A 26928-nucleotide genomic window follows, 5' to 3' on the forward strand; every position below is an offset into this window, starting at 1 on the left:
CATAACTAAGTAAATAAATAATTGAATCTGGGAGTGGAGTATACAGGAGTTCTTTGTACTATTCTTGCAACTCTTCTTAGGTTGAAATATTTCCAAATAAGTTTTTAAAATGTAGATAGATAATTTTATATATGGGTTACTAAGAAAGAAAAATAACCCCAGTACTATTATCATACTAACAGATAACAATAATTCTTTAATGACATCAAATATCATAGCCAGCATTCAGATTTCTTCAATTAGATCATTTTTTTAAAGCAATTTGTTTTGTTCATAATCACAGGTCCAAATAAGGGCAATATAGTACAGTTTCATTTACTCTGTAGGCTTCCCTTCTCTTTCTTTTATCCTTGCTATTGAGCTAAAGAAAATTGGTGAAGAAACTGTTTTATCCATAGAGTTTCCCACAGTCTGAAATTTGATGATTGCATCTCTTGGTGTTCTTAACATGTTCCTCTGTTTCACATATCCCCATTAAATTGGTAGTTACATCTAGAGGCTTGGTCAGATTCAGATTCCATTTTTTTTTTATAGAAATCCAGAATTTGGCTGTCAGTAATTTCCACAGGGCTAGCATTCCCAAATGGCAAAAATCATCTAGGCCTGGGTAGTGAGCCCTCTCCATCCCCACCCCCACCCACCCATTTAAGTGGAGTATGAATTTCTGTAGGTCCTAGCTCCTACCACTTCCATCAGGCAGCGTCCCACGTTTACCTGTCTGGTTCCCAGAGGCATCCAAAGTCGACACACCTGCTCTAAACACTGTCTCTTCAGGAGCTTTGGAAGATGTTAAAATAATCTCAAGATGTTTCAGGAGTGTGGTAGAAATTAGAGAAAATGATTTGAATAGGGACAACCTTAAAAGTTTTAAGGGAGAGAGATAAGCAGAAATATAAGGGAAGCCAAGTGAAAGAGCACAGGATGAAGGAAAAAGGGAAAAAAGTAAATAAGGAAATAAAGAGGGCTCCAAGTATGGGAGATGGGATGAGTTATGTATTCCTAACCCTGGTGGGAAACAGAGGAAGCATGTGCTTTTAAAAGGGACATCGCTTTGGTCTTTTTATGTGAGATCACAACAATATTGAAACCTTAAAAAGAAAGGGAGCAGCTAGCAATAAATTAGCCAAAGGTCCCATTCAGAAAGCACAAGCAGGCATCCATAGCATAACAGAGATTGTGTGGGAATTAAAGGACATGAGGTAGAAAGCAAGGAAAGCCTCCGAGAGTGGGCCACTGGGAAAGGATCGGGAGCCATGATGCGGTGGTGGTGAACTGGTAGAAATTTGCGTGGAGAGAATCTTGAGATGTTGAGATTTTTTTCTGATTTGCAAATAATATTGAAATGAAAAGTATTATAAAGACAAAGAAAATATATTTGTTTTGGAAAGAATAAACCTTTACAGAAAAGAATAAAATTATGACAAGTTGGGATATTCCTGGAAATTTCCAGATAGTTCCCCATACTCAGAAGAATGATTAAGAGAGAGAATCTGACTGGTTATGAGGAAGGGTGGAAAATTTTGAAGGACAGGCTGCTTATATAAGTTTTAGGCTGTGGCGTTTGAAACCATTGCCATGGTATTTAGTTACTAATAACAATTTGGGGAAATCTACTTGCTTCTGGGGAAACATTTGACTGTAATGAGAAATAAACGCCACTGTTTGTGAATTCCCAAGTAAATGTAAGGAGCCATTCATGTACTAAGCCTCTTAGGAAAACCAGAACTGACTTGACCTGAACAAGCTGTTGACAGTATCCGATCAAGGTACCACTGAGAACGCATTAGCAGTACAAGAAGGTGGGCTGTGGAGTCATACCTGGGTTTAAACCCTCTATGTCACTCACCCTGGGAGTCTGGCAGGTGAAGCATAGAAAGTTTCTAGAGTATAAGGGTTGCTTGGCAAATTCTATGATTTCTATCCCTCAGATGGTGGGAATTTAGAGCTCAGGATACCTGACTTCCAGCACTAACAACAGCCACAACAGCTTGTGCCTACAGAACATTTAGTGTGTGTCAGGAACTACTGTAGATGCTTTGCATAATGCATTACCTCATCTAATTATTAAAAAAAAACCATACAAGGTAGGCATTTATTAAATTAGCCCTATTTTACAGATGAGTCAGTTGAGGCTGAAGGAGGTTAAATATCATGCCTGAAGTTGCACAGTATATGGCCTTGTGAATGGTAAAGCTGGGCTTCAAACTCAGATAAACTGAATCCAAAGGCCAGATCGCTTTTCTTCTACCACCTTCCACCTTCCATTTCCAGGGGAGCACAGCGAGCACTACCTCCTAGTAGCACTTACCAACCAATCCTGGCACTTCGGTTTTCACGGAGATCTTTGAATGATTTTCAGAGACTCCAAAAGACTCAATGGAAACATACAAACATGCTATTAGACCACAAGTTTCTGTAGGTTGGAATCCACTGTTAACACAAGTTAGCTCAGGTTTTGTAGCTTTGATTGGCAATTTGATATACAAAAACATTTCAGGTTTTCTGATTTGTTTTGTTTTATTCCAGATTTTAAGGGGGAAGATGAATCATTACTTAATAAATGCAACTTTATGGAGTAGATCTTTCTAAGCATGTGGCCTGTGGAGAGAATAAAGGGTACTTGACATCGAGGAGGTTGAGAACTGCTAGTGTACATGTGTATGCATGTTGCCCAACCTGCCAACTTTCAAAACCCTCCTTTATTTTTTTTTTTTTAAATTATATGATTCTTTAATTTGACATGGAATCAATATTATTTTCCTTTGGTTATTATAAAATGTTTTACGGACTTTGTACTTAATGATGTGATCTACTTGATTGTCAAAATGATTACACTCATAAGATGGTCAGCAACTGGGGTGCAGAGTTGCAAACAGTGAATTCCAGGATGTGAATCAAGCAAAAAAAGATGTTTTACCTTTTTAAGTTAAAGCCTGGGGATCAATCTTTTCTAAAGAAAAATTTAAAATAAGATTCAGTACTATGAGGACGCAGTACTGTTGTTTTTAAAAACAAACAAAAACGTGTAAATGAGTGTGCACTAGGCTGTTAGCTCCACAAGGAGAGTTTGTGGCAGGCCCTCAGTAAATACTGTCTCTATGAGCAGTCTCCGAATCTAGGAAGAAAGATTCCAGCAGGAGGTCAGTGCCGTTTCTTTAAGGAAGAGGAATGGGTCTTTTGCGTGGAATAGCTTTTATACTATGTTTGGAAAAAATCCAGGCCTCTCCTGACAGCCATGGGAAAGTATAGGTGACACCCTTTTCCTGAGAAGATGATTAAAGTTTTAATTTAATGCACATGACTTTCTCGCAGTCCAGCCTCTCCCAAGTGTGCAGGGTTAAGATGCCGTCTTGGGGTCTAGGTGGGCTGCCCAGGGACCCCTGTGCGGACGGGGACTTATGGCCATGGACCCGTCACTGGCCAGCTGGGCTGTTCTTTTGGCAGCTTGTGGTCGTGGCCTCTGCTGTCCTCCCAGAGGAGTCTGAGGCGCCGGCCCCCCGGATTGGTCTGGGGCCTCTCATGTCCCCCACCCTCCCCCAACCCCAACACGTCGCCGCCGCTCCTGCGTTGGACTTTAAAGACTCGTGGACCGTCGTGGGTGCCCTCGCCGCCCCCTGGGTGGGTCTGGGGACTTGTCGATCCGCTGTGGGCCCAGACCCCTGTGCCGCTGAGGCCTTCCAGGCCTCATCCTCCGCGCGGGGTTTCCCGCAGCTCCCCGCCCGAGCGGGCACGGGGGTCGGGCCGCGTCCTCTGCCCCGCGCCGGGGGCGGGCCGGGCCGGCAGAGCCGATCCGCCGGCGTCCATTTTCTGGGCGGTGCTGTGCGGCGCTGCGACTGGACTCGCGGGTCCGGAAGCGCCATGGACCCCCGGGGAAGCGCGCCCGCCGGGGAGCAGCCGGGCCCGTAAGTGCCTTTCGCGGGGTCCAGAGCCGAGCCAGGGTGGGCGCGGCGCGGCGCGGCGGGCGGGCGGGCGCAGGGCGCATCCTGCTGGCCCCGCATCTGCCCAGGAGGAAGCCCCGAAGCCCGCCTGGGTGACTCTCCCGCAGCGCTCTCCAGTGTCGCAGGCGCCGGGAGCAGAGCTGCGGGGCAGGGCGCGCCCGCAGGTGCCGGACTGGGCCGTGCGCCCTTGAGGGGGGCGGTGGCCGGGGTTAGGCAGGCAGGTTGCACCGCATCCCGAGGCCCAGAGGCGGGGGCCACGGGGGAATGTGCACGCGAGGGCTGGGGAAGTGTGGGCTCCAGGCTCGCAGGTTCGAGAACTGCGCCGACAGTCGCCGTCTCCTTCCTGGGACTGTGAATCGGACCGCGGTCCTGGCCCCACAGGAACCTGCCAATTTCCTGCGTCCGACACCAAGCCCCTAAAACTGACCGCGGCGTGCACAGGTGGGCCCTTCGTGAGGGTTTGCAATCTCAGCCTTGTACTTGTGCAGGAGTTAGGTCCGCTGTGTTGGTACAACACAATGGTCCGCTGTTAGCCACTTCTTTGCAGGGTATATAAGAATTCACCTTAGAGTTTAGTCGGTTTGTGGTGCCTCTTTATAACTCCCGCTCTGCCGCAGGTTAAGTGACTAATTCCATCCTGGACTTTGGCCCTAATTGAATATCTGCTTTACAGATCCATTATAGATGAAACTCTTTATGGAGCCTTATACATATTTTAAAGGTTAAAGACTTTTCTAATTGTCAAGTTCAACTACTTAGTCAGAATCTCATGGTTAATAAGCATAGGAGGTATTGTATCTAAGTGTAGTGTTTTTCCAAGAAGAGCAGGGATCCATTAGTGGATTGTGAAATCGGTTTAGTGGGCTGCTACTGGAATTTTGAAAAAAGATATAGGATATATAGAGCAATATAGAAAAAAAATAGAACAGAATAGAAAATGGCAGAAATGGTTGCACGTAATAAGCATAAGCACTGTTTTATGAGACTCTGTTTTTCAGTTTTTATAATATAGTTCTTTTTTTTTTTTAAATGGTGGGTCACTGTCAGGAAAGTTTTTAAAACCCTTACTTAGTGGTTGATAGCCAGGACTTTGAAATCACTTGAACCTGGGTTTGAGTTGGATGACAGTGAACAAATTCTGTAACCTCTCAGAGCCTCCATTTCCGTAACCGTAAAATCAAGGAATAATGTTCCTACATCTGAGGAGTGTTATGAAGATTAAGTGAGGTAACGTGTAAATCACTTTGTACACTGCTTGTCTTATAGTAGGTATGCAGTACATGCTAACTACAATTCCTGCCATTACTGAAAATGTCAAATCTGTCTAGTCATGGGACACTGTGATTTAATTTTTTCTTTTCTTCTTTTAAGATCTTGATGTGGAGGAGATGGAAGACTCAGAACGGAGGATTTTCAAGTGATTTGCAAAACATAGGAAACTGACTCTGTTAAGGCTGCTCTGTTCTAACTGAAGTAAGTAAATTTATGTCTCTCCTTAGTCCACATGAAATAGAAATGGTTTTTCTTCTGTGTTTTTACTGAGGGACTCTTAAGGGGTGCATGATTCACAGTAGTGATCCACCAGGCTTTGGGACTACAAAATGACAATAGTATTAAAGTAGCCGTTAAGGAGATGTGATGTGTGAGGTCCCTGTGATGAAGGGGGAGCTAAGTAAATGGGGCGTCAGGACAGCTGGTTTTTTGTTCCATTTCTGGCAAGGATTGTCGTGGGAACTTCTGAAATTCACATCATAGATCTTGGGCTTCCCCAGGCTGGAGGCACCAAGAAATGTCACTGAGGGTCAGAGAGGTTAGGTGATTCTTTAGGGTGTCCCAGTAAAAAGAAGCAGAGGCAGTGCTAGAACTCAGGTCTCCATTGCTCAGGGGTACACCAGCTTCAGGGTGTGTAATGGAGCAACCCCTGTGCTAGGCACTGCGGATAGGAGCGCAAAGGGCCCAGGACATTTACAGAAAAGTACTTAGCACATTAATGCTATCTTAGAAGCATCAGCGAAGTCCCAGATGGTGATAATAACAATTGTCATATGCCAGGCAGTGTGCTAAGGGCTTTAAATGCAGTATTTTAATTTATGCCTGACAATATTCCTATGAGGTAAGGAGAATAGATGTAAAGACTTGAGATACGAAATTGGAAGCAGCTCGTGGAGGGCTTTGCATCTCATCCTACGTTTAACCTAAACAAGACACTATGCTAGGACCAAGAGTCCAGGGTAAAGTACCTGCCTTGGAGTAGCATACAATCTGAACTCCACAGAGATGTAGTCAAACAGGCACTGCCTGACTTTCACCTCCTCATTCACTTGCTTCTCCAGCAGCCAGAGTAGGCTCCATCACAGGAGGAGTCCAGAGTGACAGGCATATCAGAGTTCTTGCCCATCAATTCAGTTTTGCATTGTTTTCAACTTTAAATATACACCACCATCCATCTGTTAAAATGTATGCTTTCAATTTATAAACAATAGTAGAGCCTTATCTGAATTAATTCATTTATTTGTTCATTCAACAAATGTTTATTGAGCTCCTATAAGCACTTGGATATTCAAGACCAAACAGATTATTATGTTGTTACAATCAGGATGTTAGTCATGTTTGGTCTCTTAGCAAAGAATTATTTGTTTGACTGTTAAGACATTTTGTATTGTTAATATACTGGAATATCACCTCCCAGTATATTTGAGATTGACCCATAAATAGAATTTCAATTGGCAACTCGTTTAGAAAGTAGTTTCTCACTTCTCTTTTAAGTTGGACTTTGCCATTACTGTCTCCTGCTTAATAGAGGCCTTTTTAATTGTATACTTAACTCATAGACAGAGGAAAAAAGCAGTTTGGCAAGAGAGCTTCCTGTGACACGAAATGTTCCCCTCTGTTAGTTTTGTAAGCCACACAAGACTCTTTGAGTATTCAAAAGTAAAGCAATTTAAGAGAAAACTTTTATAAGATAGAAAGATAGGGAGCATTTTGATAATTGCAATAAGCAACAGAAATCCGATTACAGGACCTGAATACTATTTGTAGTAAATTAAGCCCAAATAAGACAAATGAGTTATGAAATGTGAATATATTTTGTAAACTTGAAGGAGTTCTGTAAATGTTATATAGCAAATATTTGAGTACATGCTACGAGCATAACTCTTTGGTAGAGAGAATGAAGGATTCAGCCGCAAAAAGATCTGTCCCCTTCCCTCTCATTCTGTTTTGTAGTTGAGGTAATAAAATATATAAAAATAATTGTGGAAGGAAATCTGGAGGAAAGAGGAGCTGCATTTTAGAGATGCTGAGTTTGAAGTCAAGTCTGATGTCTCCCAGACAAATAGGATTTTGTGCTCCAGAGAAAGCCAGGGAGTTGTTGGTATATAACAAAAAGTCAAGAGGTGGGAGAACAGGTTTTTCAGAGAGAGAATATAGGGAGAAAAACGTTGAGAACAGAGTCTTCTGAAGAACCAGAGAAGGGCCCAGGGAGGCAGAGAGGACTCTGGCAGCAGAGCAAGGAAGAACCACAGATGAATACAACCCCCGAAGGCAAGGAAAGGGGGTTTCCCTAGGAGTGTCAGCCTCTGCAGAGAGGTTGGGAGGGTGGGATGGGAGGTGTGAAGCCCAGGAAACCCATGGAATCAACCAATGCTAGATTGCTAAAATTCAGACTGTTAAATGTGGTTTTGATAGTAGTCAGGTACTTTATTCCATTGTCAGCAGAATATTCCTTGATAGAATAAGTCATTTAAAAATTATATGTCTGTGATTCAGTGGTAGAATGCTCACCATCCATGCAGGAAACCCGGGTTTGATTCCTGGACCATGCACCTAAAAAAAAAAAAAAAAAAAAAAAACAACATGTCTGCTGATGCAAAAAAGTTTCTAAAAGTAATGAAATTCCATTACTTTTTACCTTATGGCTATTTTTTTAATGTGTGTGTATGTATATATGTGTGCATGTGTTTTCATGCAGGTACGAGCTTTGTACAATGGAATGAGAAGACTGGGGTCAGATAAATATAGTTTCACAACCTAATTGGGCCATTTTTCCAAGCTTGTGACTTTAGAAAAGTTATTTTTCCTCTAAGAATAACTTTTCCAATCATAATTCATTTAATATTATTTTGAAGATTGGGTAATATATAATTTGATTAGGATTTATACCATAATAGACATTTAATCAACATTGGTTCCTTTTACCTCACAAGTGTGTATAGTTGTCATAGGTGAATGTGTGTGTGCTGTGCATCTACATACAGAGCTTTATCTTTTGGACTCATTTTAATGTGTTAATTTTATCATGGAAGGAGCATACCTCCTGCTATAGCTGATCTTGCCAGTGATAGTTCAAGTGACTTGTAAATTAGCATGGATAAGAGTCCACCTGGGGAGTTTTTTTTGTTTGTTTTTTTTTTTACATGGGCAGGCACCGAGAATCGCACCCAGGTCCTCAGGCATGGCAGGCAAGCATTCTTACCTGCTGAGCCACTGTGGCCTGCCCACTGGGGAGATTATTAAAATGTAGGTACCCCCCCCCAAAAAAAATATTGACAACTTAAAAAAATGTAGGTTCCCAGGCCTTCAGGTTCCCAGAATCTCCCAGGCCCAGAGATTCTGATTTGGTGGATTTGGGGGAGGGGCCTGGGAAAATGTACTTTAAACAAGCACTGTAGGTAATGAAGATTAGCAGATGTCATTTTCTGGGAAGCTAAGGAGGAGATAAACCTGACTGGAATTGCCGATTTCAGATGCTGTTTCTATTAGAGCTGTATCTATGTTCAAGCAGTTTGTATTTGCAGCAACGATGTTTTATGGATTGTGTTTGTCCCAGACAGCCAGGGGCTGATAGTGGTCGGGAAGCCATCTGCCTTAGACCCACAGCAGCATCGGGTGGCATGCAGCCCCTAAACCAGCTGCTATTCTAGTGGAGTAAATGCTGACACCCTGTCCCTAAGCCAGAGTTTGCAAAACCCACTGCAGCTTTAAATGTTTTTGGCAACATATTTGATGGCGGCAACATAGCACAATCTTGCCATTAAATTATTTTGATGTATTTATCTGTCTGACTTCTGGTGGACACCATCTCTGTCGTTGTATTATCTCCTGCATTCTCTGTCTTAGAACCATATAGTTCTTAAGCTAAAGTTCATAGTGTTCATCTATCCCGAACTCATTTTATAGATGAGAAGAGCACTTTATCTTTTTTTCTTCCTAGTCGTAGCTCTCTTCCTTACTTATTCATGAGAAAGGATTAAGATATATGTATGTTTGATATTGAAGTTTTGTGTGTAGAGAATATAAAACATACTTGCTGTATGTTGAATTGAACCTTATGTTGCGTACACATCTTTTAAAACCAGGTGACTTAATGTGAATATATTTATAAAAACTATGTTGAGTCATTTTTAAATACCAGCATCATGATGATGGTTTGCTCCTTTTGGAAGAGGAGGCCTGCTGGCCTGTAGCCTTGCTTAGGAACAGTTTCTCTGCCTGTTCCCAAGGCAAGAGGGCAGAACGGACTTCCATGGAGGTTGTTCTGTACCTTATCTCAGCCATCTAATTAGAGTCTCAGAACAACCAGATGTGGTGGAAATTGAGGCACAGAGAGGCTAAGTGACTTGGCCAAAGTTGTAGTGAGGAGTGTTTGAAGTCCTGATGCCAAAGCCTAGCTGCTTCTCCCCATGCCCCATGCTGCCGCTCAGCTACATATTGAGACAGAGACCCTGTCTCTGATATTGTTGTAACCTCAGCATTTTTTACATGAAGCAAGAGGAGGAGAGGTAATGTACAAACTCGAACTTGTTTAACAAATACTTAGCAATTATCAGCTCTGTGCCAGGTACCAGATCTGAACCCCGTTGTGTGGCCTCCACATCTCCCTACCCTGTTCTTAGCTACCATCAGTGTGCTGCCCCAAGCTTTTCTTTTACAGTGAGAACACCAATGGATTTCTGCCCTGATAAAAGTTCAGTCAATTTGAGTTTGCTATAGCTGGCCCTGTTGCTGGGCTGGGCCAGATGTTCCCAGTGTGGCTGTGCCAGTTGAAAGCTTAAAACATCTCCCTGGGGGACTGACCAGAATACCCAGTGGATACTTGTTGACTACCCTCTGGGCCCCAAGGAATTCTGCAGGTAGTGGGGAAAGAGCCCAGACCAGGGTTGAAGAGGCTGGAGGCCGGAACTTGTTACCAGCGACCAGCTGTGCACCCTTAGGTTGGAAGGTCACATCACTTTAATGGCTTGGTTTCCTCACCTGAACAAGAGGAGGCTTGGCTCAATGATGGCTAACCTTCTTGCCAGCTTTAAGGTGCAGTATATTCTATTTCCTTGGCAGCAGAAAAGCAGAGATGCTGGGACAAGCAGATGGGGTTAACACCATGTCTGAGATCCTCCAGGGATCCCAATTTCAAAGCTCCCCCCATGTCCACATAAGTATACTAGAATTAGTCGACTTGAGATTCTGCCTTTACCCCATACATTTTTTTTGTTGTTGTTGTTATTTTTCTTCACCCCATACACTTTTGAGTAAAGTGCATGAATTTAAGGGTGGAATATTGTACTGAAGAAAAGGAAGAGTCTCACAGAAAGGTTGGGACTGGCTGGGAATCAGTCAAAAGTTGACAAAATAGGGTGCCAGAAACCATATGGTTTTCTGATTTTATGGCTAGAAAGAATCTTACAAATAAACTAGCCTAAAGTCTTCACATACCAGCTAAGGAAATGGCAGTCAGGTCAGGTCTAAGACTTGTTCAGGGTCACACAGTTAGTGGTGAACGGGGAATGGAACCCCATCTTCTGAGACAGGTTATCAGGAAAACTGGGAGGTGGTGGCAGGACGCAAAGCTTAAAGAAATTCTTCTGTGGAAGAGAGTTGACCGTGATCTGTGCTGGGCTTCCAGCAGACAGACAGCTTCCGGGCCAGTTGAAGCACTTGGATTCTTGCCCATTTTGTCTTTCTTTATAGATGGTCTCCCCCAAATTGCATCAGCTTCAAGCCCAAGAAGACCTGGGTCAGCCCTTGATTTTAGTTTCAAATAGTCAGCTGGGCTCTTTTTCTCTTTCTTTCTTTTGACTGTTTCTTGATACTTCCAAAATACACATCCTGTGAACCAGTAGTCAAGAAAAAAGTTTTTCAAACTGGGAGAGGCAGAAGGACAATTGTTTCCTGTTTTGTTTTTTTAAAACATTTTTCCTCTCTTGTGCACATGAAAATTACTAAGTTGTACAACAATTAAGTTTTGAGAGGAATGACACATTTTCTCAAGGAGAAAGAGAAAAAGGCCCAGCTCGCATCGCCCATCCTGCTGGTCGATGGTCTGCGTGCTCGTGGCAGGGTGTACTCCATGAGAAAGCCCCTGGCTGTGAGTCCCGGAGGGGCGCCCTAGGTTATTTCGGTTATTTCTGGGTTATTTGTGCAAAGTGAGCAAGACAGGAGCTGTCACTTCCTGCCTTGTGAGTTGGATACTTGTTCCAGGTCCCATTTTGTTTGTGTTCTTTTTCCTGTTTCTGTGTCACAGCAACTTCTGATTATTTGTCAAATTGATTACAATTATTAGATAATGAGACCACCAATTCACTGAAAACAAAGCTGAAATTTATTATCTTGCCAGGCAAGGAAAATCTGCATTCAGATCCACAGTTTCCCCAGACATGTGCATTTGGGGGCAAGCATGGAGATTCTTATTAGCTCTGACAGAACACTGATTGGCTCTTAGACCAAAGTGAGGATCCCGCCCCCCCCCAAACATGCTCAGTGTCTTGATCTGCTCCACCTTAAACCCGACCTGAGCTCAGAAAGTGGGTTTCTCCAGGTCGGGGGTGAAGCTGGAGGTGTGGCCCCGTAGACAGCACTGGGCAGCTGCTGCCCTGCTGGGGGCCCACTTTGGCTCTAGCGTGGGCTGCAGGGGACCACTTGAGGAAGCAGAAGTCATGAGGACAGACAGGAAAGGGAGCGAGTGGCATGGAAATAAAATGAAGCCCTGAATGGGGTTTTGCTTGGACTTTAGAAATCTGGCTTATGCCTAGCGGCATGCTAAATACAGTTTTAAAAAAAACATCCAAACAACTGGCCTTTTAAAATGTTCCTTTCAAGGTCTAGCAGTTCTGGATTTCTTTAGCCATGTTACATGCTCTGAGTTGACATTTTGCTCAGAAATACCGTAAGTTACTGGGGAAAACCTTTTTTTCTACATCACATATTCACTACTGTTTCTAACCCTGTTTTGTTGTGTACTTACCATTTTCAATATTTTGTTTCCTTTGTGACATTTTCAGGAAATCAATCAAGAACTTTTTGTCTTGTTTGAATTATCTATTTTAAGCCTTTCTTTTCTATTTAAAGATAAGCTTCTGATGGTTTATACTTCTATTTTAAGAAATACTTTTCCAGATCTTTTAAATTATTTTATGAAGTTCAAACGGTAGTCTTACCTCCAATCCTAGCAGCTATCTTACATTAAAGGTGACCTGTTTTTCCCCCTTGAGGTTCCCTCGCTCAGGGAGAATAATAAAAGTTCTGGTGATTAGTCTTTGAAGCATTCAGCAAACAATACATTGGAGGCCATGATTTATGTTTCTGGTTGGAAAAAAATGCAGTATGTATTGTCCTTTGTGAAAGGTAAGTGCCCTGTATTTTCAGAGGGCCTCTTGGGTACCCTGTTTGTTGTGTTAAGGTTTCTAAAACCCGGTGGCCATTTTCTGTGGGTTTGAATCCCTGTGTGAAACTCCTCCCACTGTAGAGTCTATGAACATTTGTTTTCTAAAATGAAAGCACGAGCAGAAACTCGAGCTGTTCTGAAGAACAGCCTGTTCTTTAAATTTTAAAAAATTAGAATATTTAAAGCATATTGTGAGTTTTTATCTGCAGTGGGTTTGAGATTTGTTTAGAGAGATTTACTTTTAAAAAAAAGTATGTAGCTTATTTATTGATGTAATTGCTACCTCTTTAACCCCAGATAATTTCACTCTAAAACAGGTGAGCAGGGGAACTCTTTGAATACTTGACTGCCACCAGAAATCTTCATTCAGTTTTTAGTTAAAATTTTCTTTAGGCAGAATTGCTAAAAGCTAACTAGAACTTTGTTCTTTTAATATTTCCCCCACAACCCCCAACTATTTTTTTCCCAGTTGAATTCTTTTGTCCAAACCACCGTGCATCCGTTTGTGTGACGAGCCAGAGTTTTTGAAGCATTTCCTCAGTAGAAAAGCTCCTGTGTATCTCACTATTCCCACATACCTACTGGAGAGCTTGCTTGATGACCCTGCAATACCCACGTCTCCTGAGCCCTAGAAAGAGGTGACCGTGTGTCACAATCCCATGCTCCCTCAGGTCTGTGCAGCCATGTCTGGCCTCCCTCCAGATTCCATTCTTGCTAGCAGTGGCTTCAAGTGGAAAAATGGGAGGTGGAGGAGAAATGATGGAAAACACAGGAGGAAGGCCTGTGGAAACCAGGGGAGAAGGAAATGTATATGCAAATATATAAGTGGATCCAAATAAATAGCCACGGGCCAAGGCTCCATAAAAACAACCTCTGTACATTTGTTTTTTTGTGTCTGGAACCAGCTGGGAATCCACTGCCAATGTAGGGCTGTCTGCTGACGCGTGGGAGGAGGCCAGACAGAGGATGACAAAGCCATCTCAGCCTTGCCTCTGGAGCTCCCCACTAGCACCTGGGAGAGTTTGCAGTGCTCTCCAGACCAAAGTTTGCTTCCTTGGATCACCATTGTCCCCTTGAGGCTTTCTTGCAGATTCCCTGCAGGCCCCTAGATCTTGGTGAATATGTTTTATTGCCTCCGTTGTTTTGAAGCCCTAACTGCCAGGTGGTCCAGCTCCATTTCAGTGCTCTAGTTTTGGGGAATTACTGTGTTTATGTGCTACAGAGCTAGAGCATGACATGAACTCAGAATATTTTTGAGCCAGGAAGAAGCTACTGATTAAGGCCTGTGCATTGCTCAGCAAGTAACTGCTTTCCCATTACAACGTGTATTAATGATGAGTAGAGGACCCTTTTTAAAAAGTTGATATGGGTACCTCTGACAGTGTAAATCTGATTTCATGAAGTGCTGATTAAGAGCAGACTATAGTTAGTCACAGGAGCAAAGTGAAGAGTTTGATATCCACCCCTCTGCGAACACACCTGAGAGGCCCTGAAGAAATAGTCCTGATTCCAGTGCACCCCTTGTTGAGACATCTCACCACCGAGGCTCCGTTAAGATGGATCACTTCAGTTGCTTTGAGAGCTTGAACATTGACATCTTGCCATGTAAATTTTAGGACAATGAGTCACTGTACAAAGATTTAAAATTTCCAGGCAGAACAAAACCTGTAAGTGATTTATGCTTATGTTTTCATAGATCAAGAGTCTGGAACTCAAATACCTAAAGGGGCAGAGAGGTAATATAAATGTTTAAAATGGAGCTGTGTATAGAGAATGGTCATATTGTGGCAAACTGGATGGCACAATATAAATATTAGATTCATCGGACTGTGGGCTCCAAGAGATTGCTGAGTGGGGGAGGAAATAAAAGATTAAACAAAGCCAAGGGGATGAAGTAATTTTTTTGTTTCTCTGCGTATTGTACCCTTACTGCATTACACTTCATCTAACGCTTGTTAAGAAAATAAAACTACTTTGTTTTGATGAACATACTGAAAATTTATTAGTAATAGTAATAAGTAGTATGTAATGCCATTGATTAAATACTTGCTTGCTAAGCTCTCTACTTTAGTTTCCTTATTTAACTATCACAGTAACCTTCTCAGGTATTACTATTCCCAATTTACAGAAACAAACAAAACGCCATGATCAGATAATGAAGGAAGGCAGAGAATGTGTAGAATGCATGGGTGATCACCTTGGTCAGCAGTGTGTTAGTGGTATATAGACTGATCAGGAAAAACTCATTGCGTTGGTAAAAATAGCTAACAATATGTTCACTGAGTGGCAGCTACGTGTTTGACACTGAATTTAGCCTAACACGAACACAACCATTAAACTATCAATCAAAAGATGAGATGGTGGTTTATGTTTATTAACATTTGGAATAAAAATATGATTTTCCTTGCCAAGGGTGGCAGAAAGAGTTTTTAAAAACAGTCACAGCGTCTTGGGTTCAAAACCCAATCTTGCCAATTATAAGCTATGTAGTGCTGAGATTTTTGCTTAATTTTTCTGAGCCTTAGTATCTTCATCTTTGAAATGGAAATATTATTTCATGGTCTGCGAGGTGTTGCAAGAAAGAAAATGAAATTGTGTGTGCACGTGATGTGTGAGTTGTACTGGGCTAAACAGGATAAGGCTGAGTGTTGTATCTTTGTTCTATATTTAGCCCAGAAAGTGGCCCTTGTGGGAAGGAGGGGTTCTGCCCGGAAGTGGACGTGCCCCACTGAGACAATCACAGTCTGTCTGAATCCTGGGGAGGGGCAGGGTAGGAGGAGGCCAGCATGTACACCCGTGAAAAGCAAATGGAGTGAGCTAGTTAGGGAGCATGAGGGAAGGTAAATCAGAGTCTTGCTTTGCTTATTGAAACAGCTATGCTGAGGGAATGTAGATGGGTAGGGTTTGCATTGAGTCAGGGACCACCCATCAGCTCCAAGGAGCTTGATACCTTGTGTGAGTGTGTGCTTTAAATCTCAGATTATTTCCAACAATTTCAGTTCCAGCAGCTCTGAAGTTTTCTGGATCTGAAGTGAAGAACTTACTGTGCAGGCTCAGTGTCTTAATTCCTAGCGTATTATTGTATTCACATATTAAACTGTTTGGAGCTGCTCCTCACTGGATCACTTGCTGATAGTGTGGATTCCACTTCCTCAAAACCAAGCTTTATATTCTAGTAGATTAAAAAATGTTTTCCAAGTAGTCGTCAGCATGATAGCACTGATCTCGAATGGTTTGAATGGGTGGGGAGCGCCTGCACGTGTTGCTCCTCTCCGGAGGCAGCGCAGAGCCCAGTCATTACTTCTGGCCGCAGACATCACATCCAAAACTTACCTGAAAATTTCTGGAGCAGAAACCAGTGTCATTTTAAGGGATCAATAAATGTATTTCCAGGAAGAATTGACATTCTAAAATATCCCAGCAGGCTGGAAATGGTGGACCAAATGAATACAATTAAATTAAACCAGAATAAATAAGTTTTGAGACTGCAGTTAAAAAAATGCAGCACTGGATGTTTGGAAGCCAAGGAAAGGAAACAAGGGGAGAAAGGAGAATTCCATGCCCCCTCCCAAAAGAAAAAGTCTGTGCATTATATGTGGTATTATTTATTTATTCTGTTGTTCATCATTTATCATTTGCTGTACACTTGCTTTGTGCTTATGTACTCTCATTTAACCCTCCAACTCTCCAGGAGGTGTGTTTTATCCTCTTAGTTTTATGAATAAGACTGAGACTTAGGGAGGTTGAGTACTTTCCAAGGTCACACTGGTAGTAAGTGAGAACTGAGCAGTTGTCATTTGAGGAGTGGGGGTATAGAGAGGAGTATGGAAATTTAGAAACCTGCTTTAGTCATGTATGAGTTCTTAAGCAAGTCATTTGATTTCTATGACCTCAGTTTTGTCATATAAAATAAGAGGGTTGGAATAGATAATTAGAAGTTACTTTTGTCTATAAAATTCTCTTTTCAGCAAAACAGCTTAAGGAATTGGAGATGTTTGGCCAGGAGAGGGATCTGCAAGGTGAACCTTCAAAGGGCTGTTGGGTTACAGAGCCTCCTATTGATGGCACCTTGCTCCTGCTGGGTGAGGACTTCTCCACGGAGGAGATACCCACACTGGCTAGGGTGGTCCATGCCGCAGGCCTGAAGAATCTGTAAGATCTATTTGTGGCAAACGAAGAATGAGTTAGAATGCACACCCCACTAAGAAGCAAGCTTTTTTTGCTTTTCATTAACTAGAACACCCCAGCCACTGCCTATATTGAGGTGATGCTTACTCTTCTCCCCATTTTCAGAAAGGTTTGGGGACAGGAATTACCAGCCACTTGGGACCCAAGAGTGTTTCTTTGTGTAGATTCAGCGCCACGTTGTGGACACAGGGTTGTCTGAGAACTGGGCATGGGCTGTGGTCATCAAGTGTGAAGGAACCCTAAAAGCACAGTAGTGAAAAAGCTACCACCAGAAAAGGGCTGTGCACAAGAGGACATGGTTTTAAGAGGGACGGCCTGCTCTCGGATGCCTTGGGGAATTTAATTACTCAGACCCTACTATTGGGCCCATGACACCTGAAAGAGCAAGCAGTCGGGTGCAGCAGGAGTCATGAAACAGCACATGTGGGTGCTGTTTCCCAAGAAGGGAGCCCCTTCCTCTCTGACCTCCCTCTCTCTGTATCCTGCCTCTGATCCCACCTCTCCTGGGCCAGGACACTGCAACCCCTCTTCTCTTTTTCCGCTCCTTCTTGCCTGTACTGACTGCCACTCAGAACATTACTTGCCTTAATGTGCTTCAACCGCCTCCCCACCAAGGGGAGGATGGGAAGGAGTGAAGATATAAAGGGGACAGAGACCTCATACAAAATGCTTTGGCTTCCCTGACCCAGTCTCCTGACACTTTGGTGAGACTGACCGCCTCTGTCTTTTTGCTGTTTTTGTGTGTGAAGAGACTAGATAATAATCTAACCTAGGACTAAGGTGCAGGTCTAGGAGAGCCACTTGAGGGCCCTTTTCCCAGGTTGGAAGACAACTTGTAGAAGCTGCTCAAGGGGTAGACACTCTCCCTGATTATTCAGGACCCCAGCCCCTTTTCTGGTTATACTTTGCAGTTGAGCTTTGGCAGGTAATATATTTAATGGGCATGCAGGGCTCCCCAAATAATAGTCTCTAATATTGCATCTGTTAATACACAGTCACTGGCTATGTTTATCTTAATGTTAAATTGTGATGGATGCATCTGTTTCTTGAGGGTAAATATCTATAAATATCACCACACCTAAAATATTAACATATTCTCCCAAGCACTTTAATATGGGTGCTCTTATGCATTACCCACAGTCCCTTATTTGGTAAGTATTTGTAAAACAATTTTACAAAGAAACTGATTTCCCTTCTTCTGGCATCAGCTTGGCCTGAATCCTGCAGCTCCTGGTTGCATAGCCTACAGATCTAATCATACCTGGACTCGCTGGAAGCCCTTGGAGCCTGTGACTCTCCAGGTTACTCACTTCCCTGCTTCAACTTCAGGGAAATCCCCAATTATAAACTGACCCCTGTTTTGAATACCCTTTCAAGCATGAGGCCTTATATTGGTTGCTATTATCTGTAACGGTCTTCTTTAGAGATGGACCAGAGAAGACAGTTGTAGGTTTTGTTCTGTTTTCTGGAATTTGTAAGTCATGGAAAATTATCAGAGTGAAAAAGAACAATAACAAGTGGAATGAAATACTGCATTATTTTTCAGTTAATCTTCGTAAGAACAAAGTTGCACTATCCTCTCTTTTGTGTAGATAAGAAAACAAGTCTGGAGACGTTAAATAACTTTTCCAGTTCATACATCTAGTAAGTGACAGTATTGAAGTTTGAACCCAGAAGTATGTGAGCAGGGGCCCTACCCTACCCTCTGAGGCTAAAGATAACCATCAGAAGGAGAAAAGGATGTCTCAGAGAAAGAGGAAAAGGAAAACTAGAGTACATTTGATCGTTATAAATAATTTAATCAAGACTCCAATGGAAGCTTGAACAAAAACTCAGAAAAAAGTACAGAGATGTGCCAAATGTCAAACTGAAAACAAATTTTTAGGGTTTTTTAGTTGTTTTTTTTTTCTTCACTGAATAAACCACAAACTAATGAATCCATTAAACTGAGACTTAAACTAAAAAATTTCTACAATAAAAATCTAAAACATCTAATTATCCTCAAAATAAAGCATAACCAAACTGATATGTTATTAGGTTCCCAGTTTAAGAGAGAAAAGGTCCCAAGACTCTGCACTCCCCAAATCCCCTCTGCTTCTACAGAAAGGAGCAAATGTGGCCTGCCAAGAGTTTGTAAACAGAAGAGAGGTGAGGAGGCAGAGCAGGGGAGGCTTCTTTATGAAGGTCAAAGTGTGTCACTGTGTCAGCAAAACAAATAGCCCCATAGACAGGCAATACTCTAGCTTCATCTTTATTCATAAATTCATAGCCAAATTTGAGAGGGTTTCTGACTTGAGAGGGTTAAATTAAATATACATAATGGAAATTTATAGGTGATCTAAGTGCTTGTCTTAAACAGATTATTTGGGCCTCCTTCCTACCAAGTTTTTTTGTTTGTTTGTTTTTACCGGTAAGACTTGCTAATAAATAGCCAACTTGAATATTTTTTATTTAAATTATTGCCTTTCTCCATGTAGCTAAAGGGACTGTCAAACAGTGCAAGTAAGGAGAAGAGGCTGTCATTTAGATGATACTCGGAACTGAATGCCCGTTTGGGTGCTGTGGCTAGGGCTCAGCCAGCGCTGCCCTCTGCATCGGGACGAGTGGTCAGTTCATGAGCCCTGATGGGGCCTCAAGCACTGGGGGGTTGGGGGGCAGGGTGAGGGGGGCTGGGAGGATAGGATTTGGTTCCTACCCTTGAGGAATTTCACATTCTCTAGATTTCAGACCTGGGGTCAAGACTTAATTGACATTTGCTCCTCCTCTCACTTGAGACAATTAATAATTAATTGGTGATAGTAATGTTAATAATTGCTGATGTTTTCTAATCTTGATTTTTGTGCCAGACTCTAGGCCAGGTACCTTACAGGCATTATCATTTAATCCTCATTTCAACCCTATGGAGTAGCTTCTATTATTACTTCCATTTTACAGATGAAGAAACTGAGGTACAGAAACATATAAGAACCTTGCCACAGGTCACAGCTAGAAAGTTTTAGGGCCAAGTCCACCTCTGACACCAAAATTCAGGCTCTCAGTCACTGTGCCAGACTGACTGCACAGCCGTGGCCTAAGTTGTCCTTAGGTCAAGCCCGAGTTCATGAATCGACTGATGCGGTGCTGTGGGGTCTCTCAGGTCTCCTAGCTCTGTAGCGTCAGTTTTTCCTGCTGTCCATTTCTGTGCCCCTCCTTGTGCTGCTTTGCTCGATGCCTGGTGCACAGTAGGCATTTGGCAAAGGCTTTCTTGAAGGGGAAGCAAACAATGATAACAAAAAACCAAAATGTCTAGTTTTGTGAATGTCATATAGTACTTCGAAGTTTACAGTCATTTTTTTTTGAGATAATAAATTTTAAGTCAATTTTTTACAGAAAATTCTGAATTTCCCTTAAATGTTAACCATTACCCAAAGCCAGACCCCACCGGCCAGGGCCATCTGGTAGTCCATATGGCATCTTTGTGCCAGTTGGAGGAACGGGTCCTCCGGGTGGGAGATGGAGGCCGGCACAGGTTACCTGCCTGAACAAGGGCGGCAGTCGCCTTCCAGCTGTCCTCACCCTCAGCTTCTACAGACACGGCCATGCCCGGGACAGGCTGCCCTGTTCACAGTCACGCTGCAGTTCACTGACACACGCCGGTGAGGAAGCTGCGGTGCTGCTCCATGAGACTTCCATAGTTTGCCTCTAGTATTTGTGAACTTCATGTCAAGGAGAAACCGAAGTTTTTAAATCCTTGTCGCTCCTGAATCTGAAATTGTGAACAGTGGATTTTGGAGCCACGCTTCCTGAATTTGAGTGCCAGTCTGTGGCTCCCTGGTTGGGTGGCCTTGGTCAAGTTACACAGCCTCTCTAAGCCTCCGTTCTATCATTTGCAAAATGAGGTTGCTGTGAGATGCAAACAGGATGGTGTTGTGCAGTGCATAGAGCAGTGCCAGGCCCATGTCGGTGCTTGTTAGCAGTCCAGGGCTGACATAACGAGGTGAACTTTCCTTGCCAAATGAGCAATTCAAAATGGGAACATTGATGCACTTGTGGTGGGATGTGGATGTCACTCTTAAGTCCCCTGCAGAGGGTTGCTCAGAGGGGCTCCACGAACAAAGTAGGAGCACTGTGCACTGTTGCCTCCTTGGCGGAGTCAGAAGTCCCATGCCAGGTCAAGTGCACTGTGTGTGGTATGCTCATGAATTGTCATCAGCAAGCTGCACAGTGGATCACCTGCCAAAAAGCACAGTCTGCCCAGACCCCTTCTCCCAATACTCTGATTCAGTGTTAGTGGTAGCACCTATTTTAAATATTTTAGAGGCCCCCCAGGGAGTCTGATGTGCATGCTCTTATGAGAACATCATTATGAGCACACTATTACGATGTGTTTTCCAGTCTCACCGATGGCTGTTTGGGGTGGGAAGGAGGCATGTATGTGGTTTTGGAGGGGTCACAAGATTGGAGCACGGGGAAGCATGAGCATGCGTAGTTTCTGACCCAGAAACCCACCACAGGCCCCTCTGTGCTCTGCCTGGTCCATCAGCCCCTCCAGTGAGGGACATTGCAAGAAAGCTAAATGCACTGGCAGAGATTAGTGGCCCTTGGGTGTCAGTGACGGAAGGGCATTGTGTAGCAACTAAGACCTTCTTTCCAAACACCCAACACCAGGGCTTACACTAAAACCATGTGTTGCCAACTTTTTCAGAAAAAACGAGTTAGTGCTTTTTTTTAAAGTTAATTGTAAGAAGTTTTGCCAATTCAGTGTAAGTGCTCAGGAGACCAAGGCCAAATCCCTAGAGACTGATCAAAGCCTATTGGTGGAGCCTGAAGGATTATTCTCCTTCCTTCAAGCCAAAACCCTAATAAGTGATTTTAAATGTCTCCAAGGTATATTTCAGTGTTTTAACATGTTGAGCAGTAACACCTTTCTGGGCAGTGGACAGCCCTGGCTTGTCCTGAGCAGCTCAGTTTTAGGCCAGTAGGGTTGATTTGTTTTTCATTTTTGTGTACTCCCCCATATCAGAGCAGCCTTCTTGACTTTTTTATGCTCAACAAATGCCTTGACCCCCGTCAGCATAGGTGAGGAATACAGGCCAGTTCTTGTTGACTTAGCACTAGATTCAGAAAGCTTGGTAACAGTGCCAGGAATTGTGACTTCTAAAAGGTTAGTGTTGGGGAGCTTTTTGTTTTTTCATTAATTTAGTAAAAATTTATTAAAACCTATCCTGTGCCATGTACAGTGCTGGGAACTGGAGCAGCTGTGGCGAATCATCTCAGCCCTCATCAAATTTATATTCTGCCAGTAAAGGCACGCATTTGTCAAGTGAATTTTAATTACAGTTGTATATGTATTAAGAAAGAAAAGTGCACGCAAGTACACAGCAGATGACCCTGACTGGAGGGAGGGGTCGAGGCTGCAGAAGTGGCCTGTGCCACTGCCCTCCTGAGCGGGAAGAGGGTTGGTGTGGGCTACAGTGGCAGGAAATGAGGCCACATCAAAGAGGGTCTCGCAAGCCTTGATAAGGACACTGGGATTTGAATTTGGGATTTGGACAAGCCGTGTTGATCATGCCGCAGCTCTGTTTTGGCCAGAAGACTCTTCCCACCGCCAGGGAGATGGCTCACAATGGAAGCCAGCCCACCCCACAGCTTCTCTCCCCCAGGGCTCCCCTGGGGCTTCACACCCACTGGCCTCTTTCCTAACCAGTGGGTTTCCAGCGTCAGCCTCATGGTCACTGAAACTGTATCATCACTAGGCCTGTAATTGAAGGGTTAATCGAAATACTTACCTGGGGGTTCATGGGGGGGGCAGCAGTTGAAAACTCATTCTCCAGATGCATTCACTTCAGATTAGCAGCTCCTGGCTGTGAGGATGGGCCGTGGGACAGATGCAGTGACTGGTACATGGTGGGTGGCACCTCGAAAGCACCACACAGCTGTTGCACACCAGCCAGGCGTGAAGGGCCCCAGGCCCGGGACCCATCATCCAGCAGTGGTCAGCCTGTCTTGGTTCTCGGAGACCCATGGCCAGCTTCCCTCATGACTGGTGGCATCTTTCAGTGACCCCTTAACCTGTGACCTGGACCAGCTGTTCCCCATGGGCCCTACCTCTTGACACCCACCTTGCTCTGTTCCTGTACTGCTCCTCCAGCAGTGATCCCATTTGCCTATGGTTTGAACTCAGTGCAGGGCTGTTTTGTGCTGGGTAGAGCAAGTCACGCTGCTGTGACACCCCTACAACTGTGCATGTGTGCCAGTGCAGTGGACTGGACGCAGTTCCTGTTAGAAATGATGGGCTCTGCTATGAGCTTATTGCTTCTCTGGGCCTCACGTGCCACATCTATGCTATACGCATGGTACTTACATCAGCTCCTGGATGTTGTGTTCATTCATTGTATCCTAAGAGGTGTGTAGTAGCATCTTCATTTTATGTGCCTGCCTCACAGAATCGTGGAGATGAGCAAATGAATTACTATATGAAGTGCTTCATTACCTGAAGTGTATCAGAGAAAAGTAATTATATTCAGACTTGATTGGGGAAGACATTTGGAAATTGTAATTGACAGTGTTGAGTATAAGGTGACTGTCCTTATATCATACTGATTCACAAGCATGCGTCTATTTTTAGGACAGAACATTTGTTAAATGAATATTTATTGAGGGCCAACTATGTGTCAGGCAGCCTTCTGAGTGCTTAAGAGGCATCAGTGAAGAAAAATCAAAGATCACTGCCCGTGTGGGGCTTAAATTTTAGTAGGGCAAAGGGACAATAAATGAATAGAATAGTGGAAGGTTATGAATGCTATGGAAAAAAGAAATAGCAGAACAGGTTTGGTTTAGAAAGGACAGTTTTGCATTTTTAATCGAGTGAGCCTCCTTTGTGTTTAGGTGCCGAGCTACTCCTACTGTCCACTCCCAAATCTTTACTGAGTGCCTGCCATGCCTGAGCTGGGACCTTGAGATACAGCACTGCACCGGGTGGACAAGGCCTCTTTCCTTCCGGACCTTACTTTTTGGTGGGCAAAATGGACAGTAAACAAGCAGGTGTATGTGGTGATGAAGTGGTATGAAGGAAATAAGCAATGTGAGAACAAGTAAAAGAGAGGGAGCAGATGGCAAGGTGGAATGGCCCCTCACAGGTGACATTTGAGATGGGCCTGAAAGATGAGAGCTAGCCCATTGGCCCAGGCAGAGCTGGAGCGAGTGTGTTCCAGAGGCCTGGGTGGCAGGGGCGTAGTGGGGGAGTGGACCCAGAGTGGCCTGAGCTCCAGAGCCTCTGCGGAGAGGAGAGTTAGGGGGTGGGATGGGCCTCCGATGGTATCCCGGCTTGTCTGCCACAGTGAAGGCTCTGCATTTTTTAAGTTCGAATGCCACACGAAGACCACTGAAGAGTTTGAAGCAGGGCTTAACATGATCTCATTTCTGCTTTTAGAAGGTCACCCTGTGTGCTGTGTGAAGAGTGGGCTGCATAAGCAGTCTCTTGGTAGTAACTAAAAGAGCAGGGCACAGTAAATTCTCAAGCTGTTTCCAGCTGATGTTCAGTGAAACCTTACCTCATGCCAGGTTCTGCACTAGGTGCTTTTCCTGTGTTCTGTCTCACTCACTCCTCTCTGTCCAGTTTCTGGTTTGCCCAGAAAGAACCAGTGTAAATTGTGATTCATTGTCTTTGTGGGGGAGTCGGCAGAAAGTGGGTTTGCTGAGGGACATGAGAGTAGAGAATGGGTGTGGGGTAGACAGAGTAGATTTAGACCATTTAACACAAAAGCAGCTGCTGGTGCTTCATCCATTTTAGGATGACCTAAAATTTGACTAGGTCCATTCTTGTTCAAAGCCAGAAGGCACACCAGCTCTCCCACTTCCTCCCCCAGAGGTAGTGGTCACCCGGGAGGAAGGCATCTGCCTCCATTAAGTCAGCTGACCCTTTAGGCTCACCAGCGAATGGTAGTTGGCTTTGAAACCGACTCTTGATGATAAACTCACCCCTAAAATGAGAAATTCCAGGGGATATGCCTTCTGTCCTGGTCCTGTGGGTAACTTGACACCCATAGCATTTAGATTAAAAATGCCGTCCACATTAGCAACTCTTGAGTGTCAGTGGAACTTGGTTGAAACAAGAAACAGATGCAGCACTCATGGGCTGCAGAGATAGACAATCTAAGCCTGTTTGCCAGGTTTCTTGGGCAAGTAGGTGTGTGGGCAAGCTTGATCCAAAATGAACCCCCAGGTTACATGGGGTTCCCTGAAACACTGCTGTGGTTCAAAAAGGAAAAGAGATACAAAAGACCTTTCCCCCCTCTTTTATCTTTAGCAAGCAACCTAAAATATTTAACTGGGTACATTGAATCATTCATGAATCTGACAATACTCGTTCTCACAGTCTGTGTGCACGCAAGCACAAGCCTGGAAACCGAATGTTTACCTTTTCAAGATAGTATATTCAGGTAAGATTTGTCCAAGCTAGCCTCTCTGTCGAATGCATTCTAACAGTTTCCTGACGTTGGTCTTTAGAACCACCTGAATTTCAGTTTAAAAGAAATACAATTTCCCTGGTCATACTATGCCTTTTTGAATTTGATAGCTAAATGCATTAAAGTCTGATAAATGCAGCTCTTCTCTGCCTTCCTTTGAGCTGCATTTGGAAGGTGAAATCAAGAGGATTTTCCTTTTCCTAGACACAGCTTGACGCTATAAAGGGCTCCTGTTTTGTAATCTGTTTTCGAGATCTGATGCGTGTGCTTCTAACACCCTGTCACGTGAGGAGTTCTGACGTAGTCACCCAACATGACTGTGAGAAAATGTACTGCGAAGATGTGTGTGGGATGGTGGAGCCAGATCACTGAAGCAAAGTGTTCTTTGTTAGAAAATTTTCCACAGGGACTAGAAAACCCCTGCAGTAGGGTCTGCCTGGATATGCATGCTGCACTGGCCCAAAATGGATTTTAAGTTTGACTTTTGCAAGATTCCAGGTCAGCATCCTAATACGGTATGTTCTTTTTTTAGTTGGGTTTTATATCTGAGTTTCTTTTTATAGAAGAAGACTGGGAGTCGAGAAAGGGGAATGTCACTCTGCTGATTCCATTTTGTTATTTTACGTACATTAGGAACTGATGGGCTAAGGGTGCTGGCAAGAGGGTTCGTGGCCTTTTCCTCTGATGGGAAGATTTAGAAAAATGAGGTTCAGCCTGGCCCTGAAGAGTGGCCCTGAGTGAGTAACTACTAGCTCACACTAAGAGCTTAGTCTGGGAGGGATCATTTCATGCCTCTCTCTAAAGTCTTCAAGATTTCTGATAAAATTACATGTCCTATAAAGGTCTTCATAATAGATATGTTGGCTAACAAGCTTTAAAGGTTTTTGGACCTTTTATTTTTTTTGCACTCTGAGAATTAGAGCTTTTGTGGGAACTTGCATTTTAAGTTTTCTCTTTTTATTTTTGTGTATTTCAGTAAATACATCTCAATAAAGTTGCCTTAACTATTTGAAGGAAGAGAGACTTAATTAAGCTGGAAATACTGAAGATAGTTGGTGAAGTCATTGCCAAGAATTGCTTCATCTTGTTTCCAAGTCCAGTCCCACAATGAGTGAACCGGTGCTTAAAATCGGGATTAAGAAAAAGATGGGGAGGGGCTGAATGTAAGGGTGAAAGGAGGGAAACGTTAGGACAAACAGGATGCTGAGGCCAGGCTGACCTGTGAGGCTTGGAAGGAAGGGACCAAGCAGTGATCGAGTCTGCAAACCCAACACAGACAGCAGCTGTGCCAATCAGGGAGCACGTTCCACCTGGGAATAGTGTGGAAGGACTTGGAAGGAAGGGCGCCAGCAGTGATAGAGTCTGCAAACCCAACACAGACAGCAGCTGTGCCAATCAGGGAGCACGTTCCACCTGGGAATAGTGTGGAAGGACTTGGAAGGAAGGGCGCCAGCAGTGATAGAGTCTGCAAACCCAACATAGACAGCAGCTGTGCCAATCAGGGAGCACGTTCCACCTGGGAACAGTGTGGAAGGACTTGGAAGGAAGGGGCGCAAGCAGTGATAGAGTCTGCAAACCCAACACAGACAGCAGCTGTGCCAATCAGGGAGCACGTTCCACCTGGGAATAGTGTGGAAGGACTTGGAAGGAAGGGCGCCAGCAGTGATAGAGTCTGCAAACCCAACACAGACAGCAGCTG

General features: G+C 43.8%; 1 protein-coding gene across 17 annotated transcripts in view; it reads left to right on the forward strand.

The window, feature by feature from the left end:
• The window catches only part of ZBTB38 (zinc finger and BTB domain containing 38), a 105218-nt gene that overhangs the window by 61783 nt on the left and 16507 nt on the right, over positions 1-26928 (forward strand). For 11 of the 17 annotated variants that reach the window (XM_077130273.1, XM_077130270.1, XM_077130276.1 and 8 more), the window contains one exon: positions 5310-5411. Coding sequence is in view for 1 of the 17 variants with exons in the window: in XM_077130269.1 (XP_076986384.1) it covers positions 25676-25744 (69 nt within the window). In the remaining 16 variants the exon portion in view is untranslated. The other 6 variants (XM_077130284.1, XM_077130281.1, XM_077130275.1 and 3 more) reach the window with 6 other exon arrangements.

The sequence above is a fragment of the Tamandua tetradactyla genome, chromosome 15, assembly GCF_023851605.1.
Source record: "Tamandua tetradactyla isolate mTamTet1 chromosome 15, mTamTet1.pri, whole genome shotgun sequence".
Classification (NCBI taxonomy): Eukaryota; Metazoa; Chordata; class Mammalia; order Pilosa; family Myrmecophagidae; genus Tamandua; species Tamandua tetradactyla.